We start from the raw sequence: 17,817 nt of genomic DNA, 5'->3' as shown, positions 1-17,817 counted from the left end.
ATTACTGCTCCCAGGCTTAAAAGTTCAGTAATTAAAGGCAGACAATGAATTTTAGGAGTTTATTTATAGGAGGCTCTTCTATATATAAATATGTATTGTCTTTACATTCAGTGATTAAAGTATTTTTCAGCAAATGGTAAAATATTGAGATTTACAGAATAAATTATGGTCTCAACTGACGTGTGATCGTAGAGTTGAACATTTATAGCTAGATATGATCTTGATGAAGAGGTATCAGACAGCTTTAAGTGTAGGATGCATATCTCATAACTTCTTAAAGGAGGACATACTTGTTCAGTATCAAAGCATATCCTGAGTAAAAGCATCTTCAGTAGTGATGCAAACCTCACAAAACTAGAGGTTCCACATCAAAAATGATCTACAGTGTTCCTTCATTGTCTCTACATGTATCAATGACAAACAGGTGTGCATTTGTAAAGTAAAAAGGGGGAAAAAAAAAGTGCATGTTCACACATCCAAATCTGTGCTTCTGTCAGGTAGCCCACCCACCTAAATAATGTCCTCAGAAGAAAAATATATATTTTTACAGTAATCCTAACCAATGTCAAAAGTGCATTGTCCCTCCGCTCTGTGCTTCGTCAAAGATCCAGTAACTGTCTTTCCTCACGTCGCTTTACAGCAGTTCTTTGCCAGAGCGTCGGGCTCCTTTCAGGCAGTACAAACAACCACCCAGTTAGGAAAAGTTGACTACTTTGTAGTCTGTGTTTGGCCTTGGTAGCTTCAGAACGAAGTCTGTTTGTGGGTCTTCATCTGTGTTGGCTGAGGCTACAAGCTGGCTTGTGTCCTTTGTGTAACCATGCCGTGTCCCTCTTCATCGGGGGACAAAGATGCCGCCATAACGTTATTGTAAACATTTCTCATCAGCAGCTAAACAGCTGCAAATTTTTAAGCATCGTCAGAAAAAACATTTAAAGAAATGTATGATGTGTATCAAGACTTTCTTCCTGTGTATATATATATAGATATATATATATATATATATATATATATATATATATATATATATATATATATGTGAAAACTTTAAATCTTTGAACAATATACATAAAAAAACAATGGCACCACCGTATTGCATGCTTTTACAGCAACACTCAATTCAGCCCAGTGATCAGCACATTACACAATGTCACATGGTTCCTGTCAGCTCCATCACAATGACCTTTTCAGGTTCTTTAAGTCCACCAACCAGTGGGAATTATAGTATTTGTATTTGTTGGCAAGTACAAGTGGCAACATGGATCTAGCAGCACTGAAAATGGAGTCAGACATCAGCTTGGCATGTCCAATGGAGTGCGGTGATTGTCTTGTAGGTGGCAGGAGGAAATTAAGGATGTAAAGCTGCTGTTTTCACTGTAAAGTAACAAAAATAGACAGATGAGAATGATGGTTAAAGAACAGGAATAAACTAAACATGAATTACTGGTCTAATCTCTTTTATTAAGGCCTCACCAAGTATACATCGAGAACAGATCCATCATCGCGATCAATGTCCACGTCCATGGTGCTCTGCTCTGAAGTGAGGCAGATGGCGCTGTCCTCTAGGGTGAACGTGGAGCTGGATGCAACGTCGTCTCTGAAACAGAACAACACATCAACATGTGAAGCTGTAGACAGCCCAGAGAGTTTACTGTCTGCAGCTAAAGTAAAGCAGCTGTCTAAACAGAGGAAAACGCTTACTCCAGGAACAAATCACACACTATTGCAGGCTTGGACATCAAAGAGGCAAACGAGATGATCTGACTGAGAGCAGAATGGGGAACCTGCCTGGGGTCAGGCCTCACATGAGGCACTCCTAGCCTCAGAAATGTCTTAAAGGAAGTGAAGAAAATCTCCTGAAGACTAGGAAGATTTGCTCACTATAATGTGGTCAAAATAAAACACTTGTTGGGAGAATATATCCTGCAAACAGATCCTTGTGGCATAAGAAATATGAAGAGAATAATACTAGAAAATTTTCCAATATTTGGTATAAAACAGAGCATGACACCGTTATATTTCTGTTTTTAGCAAAGCCATTAATGAACAGAGGATCCTGTTACATGCTTTGAGAAAGTGACTCTATTCCTAAGGAATAAACTATTCCTACACACATTTTTACAAGCTGTGTATACAGAAGTAAAAACAAATCTTCTAAAAAGCCTGAAAAGTAGAAGGTAGAAATATGCAGCCTCCAATCAGGAAACACACTGTACAGCTGTGCTTCAGCCACTAGGGGGCATCAAGAACACTGTTTTCCTAATATAGTCATCAGGTGACATGAGAAAGTCAGGAATGTGTAGTCCCCCTTTTATGACATGACTTTTTTCAAAGTCAATAAGATATCCAGGAAGATAGCTTTATAGTTATAGTAAATGAAGGTAAACAACAGCTTTATGTACCTATGACACAACTACTAACACAGGCCAACCAACTGTCAGAGAGGAATTATTGTTGGCCGATATATGGAGTCTCCTGCGCTGCCTGTCCTCTTTTGTCACAGTATTTGTGCTTTATAATAGCACCAAGTAAGACTGTGTCAAAGCTGCTGTTTAAATATTTATGAAAACAGTTGAGAGAACAATGTCAGGGCAGCAGCAGGTGACTGATGAGAGGAACGATACCGGCCAAGTCACACAATGGAGCCTCAGAGAACAAGTTAAACCCAACGCTGCTGGACAGGAGGAGAAGTTAAAGATGAAAAAGAAGTAGAGGGCAGAGGACAAAGAAGCTTCTAGAGAAAGAGAGAAATTAAACCATCTGTTGGCAAAGAGAGGTGTGACAAAAGGGGGCTGGAGGTGTAATAAATCCTGTTAATGGAAAACTCATTTGTAATTTTTACCTGATTTCCCAAGACACAATAAGATAATACATAACTCAGAAAGACCTGCAATGATTAGTCAATTCCATAACATTGAAACAATCTAAAAGTTGTACTTTAAAAAAGGCTGCTTAAGCTATCAAGGCCATGTTTTGTAAAGGCTAAAGCAAATGTTGCTTTCAGGGGAGGATTTGTGTTCTGGGGTATTCTTCTCCCATCTGTAAATTAAAAAGATGAATCACTCTTCCTTTTCTGTCTATACAGTATATTTGTGTATGTGTGTAAGTGTATTTGATGAATGCTGCCAAGGCCGTTGTCTCACCAGTTCCATGACGCACGTCACTAATAAGGCCATGTGATGTCAGAGTACAAGCAGCACTAACGTGGGAGTGTTTGAGCGCGCGAGTGTGTGTGTTGGGCGTGCCTTCCATATTATTCAAAGTAAGCTTGCATCATGTTTTAGGATGACACCCATTTTAGAATAATATAAGAAAAGGATGAAAAAGAAAACAAAATGGGATGTACCTCTCTTCTGTTTGGTTGTCCACACTAACAAAGATGGAGGAGGTGGAGATGGTTCCCATGGAGGAGCCCTCGTAGGAGAACGGGTTGGCAGGGACCAAATCCGGACGAAGATATGAACCGAAGACAGCTGAGGAGAAAAGATGCAACATCAGTTCTTCTTCTTTCTTTTCAATCCCTTTTTTAAATAAACTATAGTGCCTGGAAGTTTCCAGTTGCTCAAACTGCACGCCACAAGGCTTTTTTTACTGAATGTCTGGTTCGATCAGATTTGACAAATTAAGTGTAATTATCTGAAAAATGACAAAAAAAATTAAAATTATTTTTTTGGGCACCACCAGAAATTCAAATTCTACAATTCACGTCTGCCAAGGCCTCACTGATGGCTGCTTTTCTTTTTTTTTTTTTTTTTTTTTTGTGGTAGGGGGAACTTCAAACCTTCATAATTACTCTGACCCCTGCACTTTGTCCAAAAAAATTATTGGATGTGGCTCCAGAGGCTTCTAAAAAAGGTTGTTTGTATGTTTTTCCCGGCTACTGTAAACTTAGTTTTATAATGTAATTAAGAAAAGGAACATTGGAGGTCAAATTAAGGTTCGAATAGACAAAAAAAAAAAAAAAAAACTATCCAAAAAATGCTTGCTGGATTGGTACAAAGAAAAATCAAGAGCCAAATTTTGACTACAAAAGATTCATTGTTCTATTGTGCAGTGACACCTGCATGAAAGAGCTACCTGAGGAAAAAATCTTCTCTGCATCTATACTAAATAATTCAGGAAAGGAGGGTTGTAAATAGAAATCTAAAACAGATTAACACATTTGTGGAAACAAATGAGGTGCAAAAGCATGTTTGGATTTTTTTTTTAGTAAAGAGAGATACAGAATTTCATGGATCAGTCCCTCTTTGAAATAAATAAATAAATGCTGTCTATGAACAGGAAGGTGATCCTTATAAAAATAAATAAAAAAAAATAAAAAAATAATAAAAAACCTTTGTCATAGTCGTCACTGTGTACCCCAAGGTATGCATCACTGAAAAATGAGCTGTTCATTCAAAGCAGCCCAAGAATCACTGAACCAGAAGCCTTTTGAAGGACGAATTAACAAAACAAATTCCCGAACAAGAACTAAAGAATTTCTGGCTGCTACCAAACGAATTTAAAGCTTTTTAGAACTTTAGAGTTCCCAAACATTTACCCACTGATGTTGACATACTGAAAATGAAAACTTCACTGTGGCTCATCAGCCCTGTTTACCCTGTGCTTTCCATTGTGGGCTTCAAGGTTTAAACAAACCTAATAAACAAGAAATAAATTTAGCTGATCACAAAGTTCCAGTGAAATTGACATTTCTCTGAATCAGCCTCTCACTTCAGGGTAAAATAATTTTCCTCTGTCCTGTTTCAGACTAATTTAGTAACCACAGAGAGCAAAGCAGGAAGTGACAATCCAATTTGCTTTGTAGTATGCAGTGTCACAGCTGGAGATGCTGGTGGGAGAGTCCTCAGTTGTTAAAGGAAAGCAGACGTGTAAGTGTATGATTCCTCTTTCTGCACCAGGTCCACACCCTTGTTTCTTCCGGAGTTGGCGTTGGCTAACACCCCTTTATCATATCCCAAAACAAAGGTCAGATGCAGCTGCTGCATTTTATCATCTATTTTACACTTTACCCGTCTTGGACTCCGGTCAGATTGTGGTCACAAGGGAAATTAAGAAAGACACATAATGAAAGCTAAAACTACATCTCTTTTTAACATATGCGTACATGCACAGATACTGTATCTAATGGAGAAAAAAAACTAAGAAGATAGCTTCTGTTTTGTTTCCATCACAGCAGAACACTATCAGCCGGTGACAGCTTTGCCGTGGGTCAGAGCTGAGAGGACAATATTTTTCTTGCTGAATAAAAGTGGCTGCTTATAGGCCTCAAGTGTTTTTAAATGGAAGGGCCATGGAGGATGGGGAAGCAGTTTAAAGTGGGACACAATCACAGTAATGTTTCATTTGCAAGTACAAATTCCATTAACAAGGAGGTATTTCTAAGAGCATGCCTCAGTGTTGTCAAACGGCAGATGGAGGCTTATCTTACTAAACATATGGGAAAAAATTGCTTCAAAGTCAAGTGTTTTTTTTTTTCTTTTTTTAAAAGAATGTTTTGTGTACCTTGTCCATCCAGACTGGCCAGGCTGCGAGCCCCTCCGAGCCTGTCCCTCCTGTCCTCCTCGTTCCTCTCATCTGAAGAAAGGATCTCCTGTGAGGACGACTTCAGAGCAGGGATGGAAGTGCGAGTCCTCTTTGAAGGGGAGAAACGAATTACTGTGGAGCACAAAAAAAAAAACAAAAAAAAATCAAGAAAAGAAAGAAATAAGAGATTCGGGAAGGTAAATGCAGAAGCAGTGGTATAAATGGGTGTAAGGCTCACATAATGAAACTCAATTCTCCATAATTAGCAGATATTACGCTGTTAAAATTCACAAGTGTCCTCAAAACCGCCTGTATTGTGCCCCCCAAGCAGGGCATGAAATAAAACCCTTTCCTCTCATCTCCCTCTGGCAGGACTTGGCAGTGTTTAATAGTGTGGCTAAATCCTCAAATCAGTGACTCAGCCTTGTTAATTTCCACAGGGGGTTCTGCATACTTGCATAACATTTGTTACTATATTTGATTTTGATATGAAGTTCTAAAGCAGCTTCCTGGCTTCACCCCACAGCGCTCACATGACACCATGAACAAACTCATAGAACATGTCTACAGACAACATGACAGCTTGTCATGCATCCATCAGTTCTGCATGCCCACCAGTCTGACTGCTGCTAAAAATGGAATAACTGGATTGAAGGGGTAACGTGAACACATGTTTTTTTTCTTTTTTTTTTTAAAGTTTAGTCACGAGTGTTTATATATATAATCCACTAAAAAGAACAGTTAATGTTATACTATTAAATCCTTAAAATAAATCAAATACATCTGCACACTTATGCAACCTCAAACAGGCATAAAAGGAAGGTTAATATCTCCTTTAAAGCACATTATCATCAATCTAATTATGTTCCAGCCATACACATTAAAATCTGTCCACAGATTCACCGTCCTTATCAGGTGGGGATTTCCTGCTTTCTGCATTTACCCTTCCCCTTACTGTTTAGACATGAGCGACTTACACTGCATTTTCCTGAAGACCCGCGTGCTCATGAATTTGAGGAAACGGCTTGCGTAAAACCCGGGCCGATGGACCGACACAGAGTCCTGAAGACATGGAAGAGAAATGCTGTGTTTTAGACATAAAAGAATGTAGCCAAATGAAAGGTTCATTCATAAAAGCAGCAGTGTCAGATTTGGGAGAGCTATCAACTTACGCCATCGTACACCAGAGCTTTCCACGAGTGTTCCAACTTTTTAATGAACCTGGGGAGAAACGAAACAAGAGGATGTTTTATAACTATCGTGTGCTTCTGTGCAATTTCCTTTTGAGTTTAGTTAAACTTCAAACAAGTCTGATATAATTAAAGAGAGATGCTTCCTCCTTTCTTAATAACAAGGCTTAAACCCAGAGTCATTTTAAGAATTTAAGAAAAAAACAAAGTTTTAGTCGCATAACCCTTAAAGTTTTCCTTCAAGAGAGGAAATCTACCAGAAATACAGTAGAATAAGTTTTCAAAATTAGGCCTGTTCATCCTTCCTCACTCATGCTGTGTGCATTCCATGCATTAACCCACTAACTTGTGGACACTTAAATCACATTGGATAGAGGATGTTTTTGTCCTTTTAGGATTTTAGTATCTTGTAGTCCTGATAATTCAATATAACAGGCTGTAAGTAATTACTATATGTACAGTAGATGATCCATTTGTGAAATGGATAGAAACATTGCTGCAGTTCTGCAGATCAGTGCTGGAAACATGCAGTACATACAACAGGTTACTTCCATTTCATTAAGATCAGTACCTGTAAGACTGTAGGATATCAATGATACCCAGGAAGATGAACAGCTTTTCTTCTTTGTGTGTTTTCGCAGGGATGCCGCCCATCCTTAAACAGAGGAAAAGCACAGCAGCAGTCAGACAAAAGCTACTGTTATTCTGCGATGCTTGAAACATTGTTCAAATAAAACTAGTGTGCTGCCTGACTTTTACAAGTGTTTGTAAAAGGCACTTATGCTATTTACATTTGTGTGTATTGCTGTAAATACACAGAACAGCGACTGTGTTTGTTTTTGTGTAGCTATGGTTATATTAGAGGCTGACAGTGTGCCCTGGGTGAGGTATGAGCACGCTTGTATAACAATGTCTGTGAGAGAAAAAGTGGTGGATAAAGAGGCAGACAGCCCTAACATGAGTCTATAATACAGTGTGTGTTTGTGTGTTTCCCCCCAGCTGAGCTAACTCACGTGTCGTCAGTGGTGAGGGCTTCAGCTGCCTTGCCGTCTCCTTGGATCGACTCCATGGCGGTGGAGTAAAGCACCCTCTGACCCACGGACCTCCTGCCGTCCCCCCCTGCCTGGCCCGGCTCACCCCCCTCCCTGTGGCTCTGGTGCAAAACGTGTACACCCAGCAGCAGACTGTAGTCCATGATCTTAAAACTTTCCAGCACCTATTGCAACATAAAAAATAATAATTTTTAGGACAAATGCATGACTACACATTTTCTAGGCTCTTCTGGTGCTCCGACTATACTTCACCCCCACCACCAACCCCACCACAAGAAGCGATGCTTTACCATCAGCTCCCCAACAGTAAATATATAGACATGAATAAAAGATTTTTTTTAACTTCCAAAACACTTTTATCCTCTCCACACTTTCCGTGCCAAGAGCGACCAGAAAAGGAGCGAAAGGAAATCTCTGTTTAAACCAATTCTGAGCTAAACAAACAAGGTGTTTCTCCACACGGAGCCAAGTGTTACATATTGACCTGTCTGAGAAGCCTTTAGCCCAGTTTCCCAGACACTCTGACTTCATGTTCCTGAGTTCTCAAGAAAGGCAGTCTTACAGTATGGTGTGACGGAGCAGAGAGAGAAGTGAAAGGGATCAGGGTCACTATCTTGTAGCAAGACTTATCTCATGACCTAGGCTGGGGGAGAATTTATAATGATTAATTCCTCCTGACTAATTATAGTAACAGTGAGCATTTTACTGTGAGCATCCCTCCCTAATACAATTTAAATGCCAAATGGTAAAAAAAAACAGAGTAGCTGCAACAAAACTGAATACACGTGATCGCTCTAGTGTTTGGAATCGTATGTGATTTCTGATCAGCTTTCTTAGTCTTTTTTATCTATAGGCTACATGTCTTTTCATGGAAATGAACTAATATGAGTCAGGAGTTACAGAATGAGTAAAAGCCTCAGCAACTATAACTGTAGTGGTCCCCATCCTTCCTTCAAATAATAATAAAAAAAATTATGTAAAAACACATAGTCCATAAATAAATTCCTGCAGTATATACACTACCAATCAAAAGGTTATACACACTTTTCCTTTGGATTTGATGGAGAAATGCAGTAACTGAAAGCACTAAAATAAGTATGATGTAATCTGAGACAACTCTATGATCCAGAATCCCCAAAAGTAAGCTGCAATCTCTGGCTAACTTGTTTTCAATCCATGCTTTAAAAACAGCTCATCATTATCAGTATTATTATTAGAATAGTTAATTAGCTTTTATCTGCAACAGAAACAACTGATGGCATAAAGATAACACCAAACACATTCATACTCATGCCTGAAAACACAAAAACACAAACGCCTGAAACGAAACACTGAGGCTTTTGTCTGCGCGTTGCCTTTTCCATATCAACAATTTGCATCCCTCACTCAAACTCCCTCAGTCTATTCAAGCTGCAGCCATTTTGAATAGAGCCACATACTCCATGCTGCCTACAGAAAGCCATTACTGTGTGTCTGGGCCCAGCTTTCCCCAGGAAACAATCAAACCATCACAACAAACAGAAAGCTGCCCAATTTCTAGGTTATTTTTATGAATTTCAATTTTCAATTGAAATGTCACTGATCTTAAGAAGTATTAACAGTCATCTGCTTGGACATCTCCCCCTGGACGACCTGCCTTTGCTCTCATTACAAAGACAACTCAGTTTTCCTGCAATGAATGGCAAAGCCTAAATCTACAGTAACTGCTTTGTGACAGATTCCCCTGCTCCAAATCTCAGATCCTTCTCCTAATATCTCACCCTGAAGCACTCCGCCAGCCTATCTCTGTGTTGATAATGATAGATTTTGTGAACTTCCTGCTTAAGTATGCATTCATGATTCATGAGCTTCACCTGCTCCACATGACATAATATGAAGATTTTAGAGACACAACCTTTAATTTTGTCAGTTGTGCAGGATGATTAAGATACATAGATACAATTCTGCATTGACAGGATCTTTCCATTTCCTCAAAAAAAAAAAAAAAAAAAATATATATATATATATATATATATATATATATATATATATATATATGTGTGTGTGTATTGCACTGCCAGAAAACTGGAATTAAAAAGAGTCTATAAAATGCTATTAAGCAAAAGGCTTTTTTAAAAAAAAGTAAGGTTTTCAAGTTTAGCTTAAAACATCTATAGACTGTGGGCCTCTCAGGTGGTCTGGTAGGGTGTTCCACAGTCTTGGGGCAGCAACTGAAAAGGCCCAATCATCCATGCTGCGGAGCTTTGTTCTGAGAACTTGGAGGGTGTTTGTGGTTGCAGAACGGAGGGTGCGTGAGGAGGTGTGAGGGGTGAGGAGTTCCTGTAGGTAAGGTCAGGCATGTCCCTGAATGCACTGGTGGGTGAGGAGGGAGACCTTGTATTCTATCCTGAGTGGGACGGGGAGCCAATGAAGAGTTTTCAGGATGGGGGTGATATGGTCTTGCTTGGCATCCTCTTCCCCTACAGGTGTGACACTCTCAAATCCATCCATAGAGCTAATCAGCTTATTCCATGTTGCCTCTAGACACCTCCATATATATATATACATATATATATATATATACTGTATATATATATATTTATATATATATATATCTTGATGCGATTTGGCCTGAGCCCTTCCCAGGCTGTCCAAGCCTCCTCTGTCAAACACGTGCTCTCTGAACAGCTTGACATCATCGCCCACATCGCCATCACTGTAATGTTTGTCTCGCTGTCGGCCACTGCCATCACTGTAATGCAACAGTGATGCTCTTCTCAGTTACAAATCACACACCCGTGATACCAACACACACTCAAGCTAGAATAAACCCTCTCTGTTCCACTCTCTGGAAGTTCAACATGAATTATTAATGCCTAATGCTGTTTTGGCATTTGAGGAATATCAGGGGAGCTGCAGAGTAGTGGAGAGAAGATACTTAAAAAGAAGACAGCATAGCCCGTATGTTCCAGTAAGTGCCCCATGCAGCAGAAACACACGCATGGTCTGCATGTAGCTCAACCCTGACCTCCCACATTCCTCTGAAACAAAAATCCGAGCACTTCAAGCTCCATAAATTGATACTAATGTGGTTCTGTTTTAGAAAAAGTTTTTTTTTTCACTTCTTCATTCTCTACACAGTTCTCACCCCTGTTGCTTGGCTTCTGCTGCCCCCTTCCTCTGTGTTTAGGTCCCCTCCTGGGGTGACGGGGTTAGCTGCTTACTCATGGAAATAGACAGAGATTCTGCTTAGAGGGCACTTTGCTTCCCGCTTAGGAGGCGAGCGCAGGAAGCCCTGACAATAACAAACTATACAGCCCAGAGGCTCTAACAGCTGCTGTTTAACAGACACAAATATACAAACTACACCACATACTTTCTAAATACAAAATATAACACATATTTACTCGAGAAGAAAAGACTGTGCATGCTGGAGGCAAATTGTGACAAAACTTGTGTGCTTGTGTGTGCTGTTAGGTTAAATATTAAGGAAACAATGACTTAGCAAGAGACGACATCATTCTGGCTACAGACCGCTTAAGGAAACATTAACAAGAAAACAGGCAACATTGAAAAAGTCAGCATATTGGTCAGTGATGACATGAAGGGTCATAACCTGAGGAGGTTACATAAAGTTCCTAGAAATTTATAGAAATCTCATTGCAACCCAACATCAGAAGACCACAAAAGCTTTTCAGAGGGAAACTGTTGGATTTAAAAGTTGGGAAAACAGCAATTGTTCACATGTCTTTCCTGGAAGTTTACTTTGCATTACCAAAAGGGCAACAAAAAGCTGTAATTGGATAATTTAGTATAGAACAAAATGAGCCTGGTAACTTTATGTGCAGTTTAAAGAGAAGAGCCCAACTAAATATACCCACAGCATCACACTGTTCATTACCTCTAATTCTTGTCCATGCGGTATCAATCAGGAATTCCCATCCCCCTGCACTATAAATTGAAACATTAAATCTGGCTTAATGGAAGTCATTAAATTGTTAACTGAATGATCCCATGCAGGATTGTCAGGTCACGCAGGTTGGACCAGCCCAGCAGGAACCTTGAAAGGACTGACTTGAAAGGTCTTTTCCCTCAGTCTCATCCACACTTTCAGTAACATCCTGGTTAGATTCCAGTTTAAACAACAGATCGTTGACACTTCAGAGTTCTGAAAATGGTGTAACAAAATATTGGACTTTCTCTCAAATCAGTAGCCAGAGACTGAAAAATAAAACCCCCCATATGACAGGAAGTCTACTTGTCAGCAGTGGTAAAGTTGTCTGAAGCACTCTTTACTTCAGTGTAGGAATATCACAGACCAGTAGACCCAGCTTTATGCTTGGTAGTACAGTTTTGCTGTGTCACTGTCAAGGTTTGGTAATTAAATGAACCTATTTCCTTATTCACAGAGCATATTTGTGGTCTAAATATGCAGCACATCTCCTTCTAAACTTAAACTAGAGGGCAACTCAAGAAGTAAATCATCCATCAAGCCCAATAACCTATTTTACAATTCTAATAAAAGGTATCTGCACTGAACCTGAATGGGTTTTTCCTTTCACCATCCACCTCCACAGTATGTACTATGAAATCCACCCTGGTAGGGTTTTTGAAATCCAGCTGACAAACATCCAAACAAAATGGAAACAAAGACGAAACTAAAAACTTGCATAAACCAATGCTATCAAAACAATGCCATCCTGAATTTCTACATTACTGATCTGAGCTAATAAACGTTTTGCTTTTCTGAGCCAATCAGCCCATCATTCTCTCTCAGACCACCTTACACAAAGCCTTTCTTCTCCCCGCCTCCTTCTCATGAGTTCTCAACCATCTAACCCATCCCCAAACTCTGCTACCCCCACTATCCAGACTCTGTAGGATCCTAATCCTATCAAAAGTTCTTTATTATACATACCTTTTTTTCTGATTAAAAAGCTGTTTCTTTATTGAGACAGAGAAGTATGCAAGCCTTTTCTGTGAAGGACTATCCTTGAACTGAGCTCCGAGTGTTTTCAGTGTTTTAAGAGCAGGCATGGACTAAAACATATTTGTGCAGACCTGGTTCAGTTCAGTTTAAATGAGTAAAATCAATGTACTGAGTGAACTTACAGTGCTTTCCCACTGGCAAACACATGGTAAATCCTAATTTCAAAACATTTTGTCCCATCTAAGGTTTAAGAGCACTATACAGATTGAGTACATATTGTTACAGGCCTGCACATGTTGGGCTTTAGGGCTCTATAATTGGTTGCTATGAGAAGTCACTCGTTTCTTTTCAACAACAATGTCATCTCAATCCATTAAATTACCAGGTCGAAATAGCTTTAACCTCTAATACTGAATGACATCATGTACATGTGAGGCTTTGCTGCATACAGGTCAATACGTTTTAGCAAAGTAAAGAAACTCAAGAGAAATTACTGTTTAAGGAAAACACTTTAACACGTCCTTCTAGAAAAGAATAAGTTAGCACTGACATTTCAACTCAACTGAACAAGCAGTTGCAAGAAAGTCAGCACACCTGCACAAATACTGTAGCTCTACATGCTAATAAAACCACCTACCCGGCAGTCTCTCTGCAGAGTCTTCATTAGGTTGTTGTATGTCTCTGTGTCAAAATAAAGCCCTTCCTCGTGCATGTCCTGGAAGTCCAGATCTTTGTAGGTCGGACAGGCTTTCTCCCGCTCTTTCCTAGACGCTCGTCTTTTATAGGTGGATCCTTTCAGGTCATATTTGTAGTGCATTTTGACGGAACGAGGCAGCACGTTGTTCATCACCACCAGCCGGATGTTAATGCCACCGGACTGGATGCAGTACAAGCCATAAAACTTGGGCAGCAATGTGCGTGGATTCTGGTTCAAGTTCTGTGGGTTTAAAGAAAGCATGTGGTCAGATTCACACTCAACATTGCACCATTTCATATACTTGGCACAATTTATGTTAATGTGCTAATGAAGTAAAACTAATAGTTTCACATCAAATTCTCTCTGTGTATGTGTGTGTGTTTTCCATTAGATTAATCCCTTTAAACCTTTAAATTCCCTAGATATGGCTATACGCCTATGCTACACTTAACAAGCAAATTAATCCTGCCCATATCGGCACAGCATGGCTGGCTACAGTTGCTGCCAAAATGTTAATAAGTCAAAGTTTCCAAGCAGAAATGCTTAAAAAGTAATATATATTATAAAAATATATAAATTATTCTTGGAAGAGATTAAAAACTTGGCGAGTTCATACAAGGTACACTACCAGTCAAAAGTTTGGAAACATTTTCCAATTAAATCCAGTGGGAAAGTGTGTCCAAACTTTTGACTGGTAGAGTATATATTGACATGGAAACACTTTCAGGAATTATCCATTCATTGGGAATCTGGTTTCATAACAATATAACATAATAGTTTCTCATAGTTTCATCTTCCTTGTTTGACTCTGTCACCAGGTTCTCTATTATTGTGTTTTCTTTGACTGACACTCATTAAACTGATTACTATTAAATCTATTTAACTAGATCCTGAAACAACGCTTTGTTATAGTAGAAAACATCTCATAAGTTTTTATTTTATTTAGCCAATTTTCTGAACATTCATTTGAACCTCTGACCAATGTAGATAGCAAACCTAAAAATGGTAAAAATACACTTACAGTATACTATATAACAGACAACAATAACACACAACATGTTACTAACCATGTAGTATCCAGGTAGCAGTCTCTGCAGAAACTTGGCCTCTTTGTGCTGGACAGTTTTGATGATGAACTCATCATCGCTGGTTAGGTAGAAGAGAGAACCGCTGGCCCCAGGGTTCGTCAGCTCAATCAGTGGCTCATTTACAAGGGAGTACTGAGGAAGAAGAAGCATAAACACACTAATTTAATCTTTCACATGCAACACAAGTCAAGCTTCTAGAGGAAAGTCGCATCTATGATATAATCAAACAAAAACAGTGTTAAACATCAAAACTAAAACACACAAAATATGTAAATATTATTAAACTTTTTATAGTTTATAAAGTTTAATTTCTAGAGTGTTTTCCCATGAAAAGATATAATGAAATATTAGCAAAAATGCGAAGGATGTACTCACTTCTGTGAGATACTGTATATTCTGTTTATTTAATACTAGAAGAAACAAACAGTGGTGAATTTTACCAGCCTTAGGGCTAAGACCAAAGACATATGGACACAGGAAACATAAAAGTCTGTACTGGGACATTGTTGTGTAACGACTTCCGAGTCACCCATATTAGCGCACAAATGAGGTCTGACAATAAGTTTTGTTCAAAATTAACTCCCATGGAACAAGCTGAGGATCTGTGCATGCCATTAATGTTTGTAAATGTTTTTTTTAACTATTCTCTATAGACCTGTATTTGAGCATTAGGAAACAAGAAACACCAAAGGAGCAAATTGTGGGGTTTGATGGTCATGGCTTAAATATTTCATTACTGTAAACATGAAAAACACCTCCAGACCAGACATAAACAGTTACTGACACTTGATAGTGTAATGGAGACATGATTTCATGTATATATTTATTTATTTTATTTAATTGCACATTCAGTTGTATTCACTTCTGCTTTTGCTGGTAAGTTACAGCCCAAATTAACAGCCAACATAAACAGAAACATTATCTCCTTAGCAGGGGATAATAGTGGGGGAATTACATAAAAGATTTCACATAACAGATTGAGAGCGTTCATCCAACAGTGACATCAAAATGTGAAGGACAGACTGTGAGAGCAGCAGATTGTTGAAGTGTTGGATGCTAATCAGTGCGTTATGACAGCAGCATTTTCAGAAGAGAAACACTAGAGGCATCTGCCCCCCCGCCCCATGAGACTCTTCTACTGATGACAGTCTGCAGTCACGTTGCGTTACCAGCACAAACACATCTGCAGTTTATTGCATCTGTATGTGTATGCTTTCTCTCTTTTAATTAGATTGTTCTATGTGGCTTCTGTCTGAATAAATTCATCATCACCTCAAGCACATCAATCTGTGGCAAATGCTCAGAACTGCTGTGCCTGATGGGGTCCCCCCCTTTATTTTGCCTTGAAGTTACAATTCTTTTGTCTATTGTCACATGTGCAGAAACAAATCTGGCATTCAAAAACAAGAATGCAGCTGGTTGAGTTTATAAAAGGCTTGGACACGCAGATGGGAAATAGGAAAATGGCGTCATAACAGGATAAAGTCATAACAACATCACACAAAATCTAATTTTGCTCCAGGAACAAAGAGTACAGTGGAGTAAAAAAAAAATTGTGAATGCTTTAAATTTTTTTCAACATTTCTGCATATTATCTGAACACAATTCTTGAAAGAGGCCTGCACTTGGGTCTTGATGGCTTAATAATATTTATGGAACAATCATTTCTGTATTATGCCAATGAATGTTCATATAAAATATCAATCCTGATTCTTTTGAGAAAGTCAGTCATTCAGTTAGAGAACAACACTAAGTCTAGAAATTTGTTTTGGATTTGCCAAGTGAAAGTCCTGATCTTAATCAAATAAAAATGTAATTGAGGGAGCAGCTTATATGATGAAAGTTCCTGAGTTAAAATTCCTTAAAAAAGTGCAGGACTTCTCCTGAGTTCGTTTTGAAATGCCGTTATTGCTGCACAAGGTCACATCAGACACTGAAATTAATGAGTTGCATACTTTTACCACTTGTAGATACATAACATTGTAAATGAACAACTGTCTTTGTGTTTGTATTACTGTCTTTGAGCAGTTATAGGTGTGGCAAAAACGAAGACTGGTCAAGCAGCTTTCAATTAATAATACTCATTGCATGAAGAGCCCTAATGATGGTGATGATGGGCATCCAAAGCTTCAGACAATATTATCACAGATAATAAAACATGCATGCAAATGTTTCATTTAAATAAGTCAGAATTCTTTCAAAAGCTAGAGAATAATCTGTGGATTCCATTCAGCACTGTGCTGATTACCTTTCACATAATGAAGGCGCGCTCAGTCATTAGCTGCATTATCTCCACCTACCCAGTGTTTGCTTTGACTTAATCCTCCCACAGTTTGGAATTACCCACCCATTATTCAAGCAAAAAAAATGCTGGATTATGTTACAATTAAGCCTGCAGTGAGAGGAAAGACTAGCTTCCTGTAAGAAGGAGGCCAGTAAAAAGAATAATAATGTACAGGTCCTCATGTCATCTTAGTGAGAGAAGTAACTATTTCTCTGTTTTTTAGTTCAGTATATAGAAACAGAGGACAAAATTAGACAGTGGAAAGTGTTTAAAGACGTTTCAAATTAAAGATTGATTTTAATGTTCTTTTAATCATTTATAAATGTCTTAATGGTCTTCGACCTTCTTATTTATCTGACTTGCTTTTAATTTATGAGCCTCGCAGACCCTGAGGTCCTGAGGTACCGGCCTTTTAGATGTTCCAAGAGTAAGGACCAAAACATACGGTGAGGCCTTGCTTTGTAGCTTACTTTGGTGTGTGAAGGCTTGTTTTACTTTAATATGCATAAATTGTTCTTACCATGTAAAGCACTTTATGTTGCCTTTGGCAGGAAAAGCGCTTTATAAATAAAATTGATTTGATTTGATTTGATAAACTAGCTATGCTGTCAGAGTCGTGCTAATGAGATTTTGAGAACTACACTAATTTGATTTGTTGCTGAGAGTTAAAAAATAAAATTGACAGGATGATGGTAGGAATATAACATCATAGCTATCCAATGAATATTAAGTTAAAGCAACTACAAAGTGCTTAGCTGTACTTAGCATGGGATATGAAAACAGGCAATAAAATCTAGATTCCTTATGTTAACTAACTAGTGTATTTGATCAGATTTGTTCAATCAGCACAAAACGTTTAAATACCACCTTATGGTGTGTTATGTGCAAATATATGCAGCTGCAGTCCAACATTTCCAAAAGGGTGAATGTATTCTTGTTATCTTTGGGTTAGTTTAATTTTATTTCACTTTCATTTGTCAGCTGAGTTCAAATCAAAATATTATCACTTTAACAATATTAACCCTTAAAACTCCACTAGATCGCCGGTGTCCCCTCAGCACTAACACTTATATT

At 38.6% G+C, this 17,817-nt stretch overlaps 1 protein-coding gene across 2 annotated transcripts in view; it reads right to left on the bottom strand.

Moving 5' to 3' along the window:
* Positions 1 to 45: 45 nt before the first annotated feature.
* pip5k1bb (phosphatidylinositol-4-phosphate 5-kinase, type I, beta b) overlaps positions 46 to 17,817 on the bottom strand; it is a 32,723-nt gene continuing 14,951 nt past the window's right edge. For both annotated transcript variants that reach the window (XM_041998521.1, XM_041998523.1), the window contains exons 6-15: positions 14,439 to 14,591; positions 13,312 to 13,611; positions 7,727 to 7,929; positions 7,285 to 7,368; positions 6,696 to 6,744; positions 6,501 to 6,585; positions 5,503 to 5,655; positions 3,344 to 3,470; positions 1,471 to 1,594; positions 46 to 1,371 (exon numbers count right to left, since the gene is read on the bottom strand). In XM_041998521.1, the coding sequence (XP_041854455.1) occupies positions 1,369 to 1,371; positions 1,471 to 1,594; positions 3,344 to 3,470; positions 5,503 to 5,655; positions 6,501 to 6,585; positions 6,696 to 6,744; positions 7,285 to 7,368; positions 7,727 to 7,929; positions 13,312 to 13,611; positions 14,439 to 14,591 (1,281 nt within the window). In that variant the 3' untranslated portion in view covers positions 46 to 1,368. The remainder of the gene's footprint in view (positions 1,372 to 1,470; positions 1,595 to 3,343; positions 3,471 to 5,502; positions 5,656 to 6,500; positions 6,586 to 6,695; positions 6,745 to 7,284; positions 7,369 to 7,726; positions 7,930 to 13,311; positions 13,612 to 14,438; positions 14,592 to 17,817) is intronic.

Source organism: Melanotaenia boesemani, chromosome 11, assembly GCF_017639745.1.
Source record: "Melanotaenia boesemani isolate fMelBoe1 chromosome 11, fMelBoe1.pri, whole genome shotgun sequence".
Taxonomy (NCBI): Eukaryota; Metazoa; Chordata; class Actinopteri; order Atheriniformes; family Melanotaeniidae; genus Melanotaenia; species Melanotaenia boesemani.
This window is presented reverse-complemented; position numbering and strand designations above follow the sequence as displayed.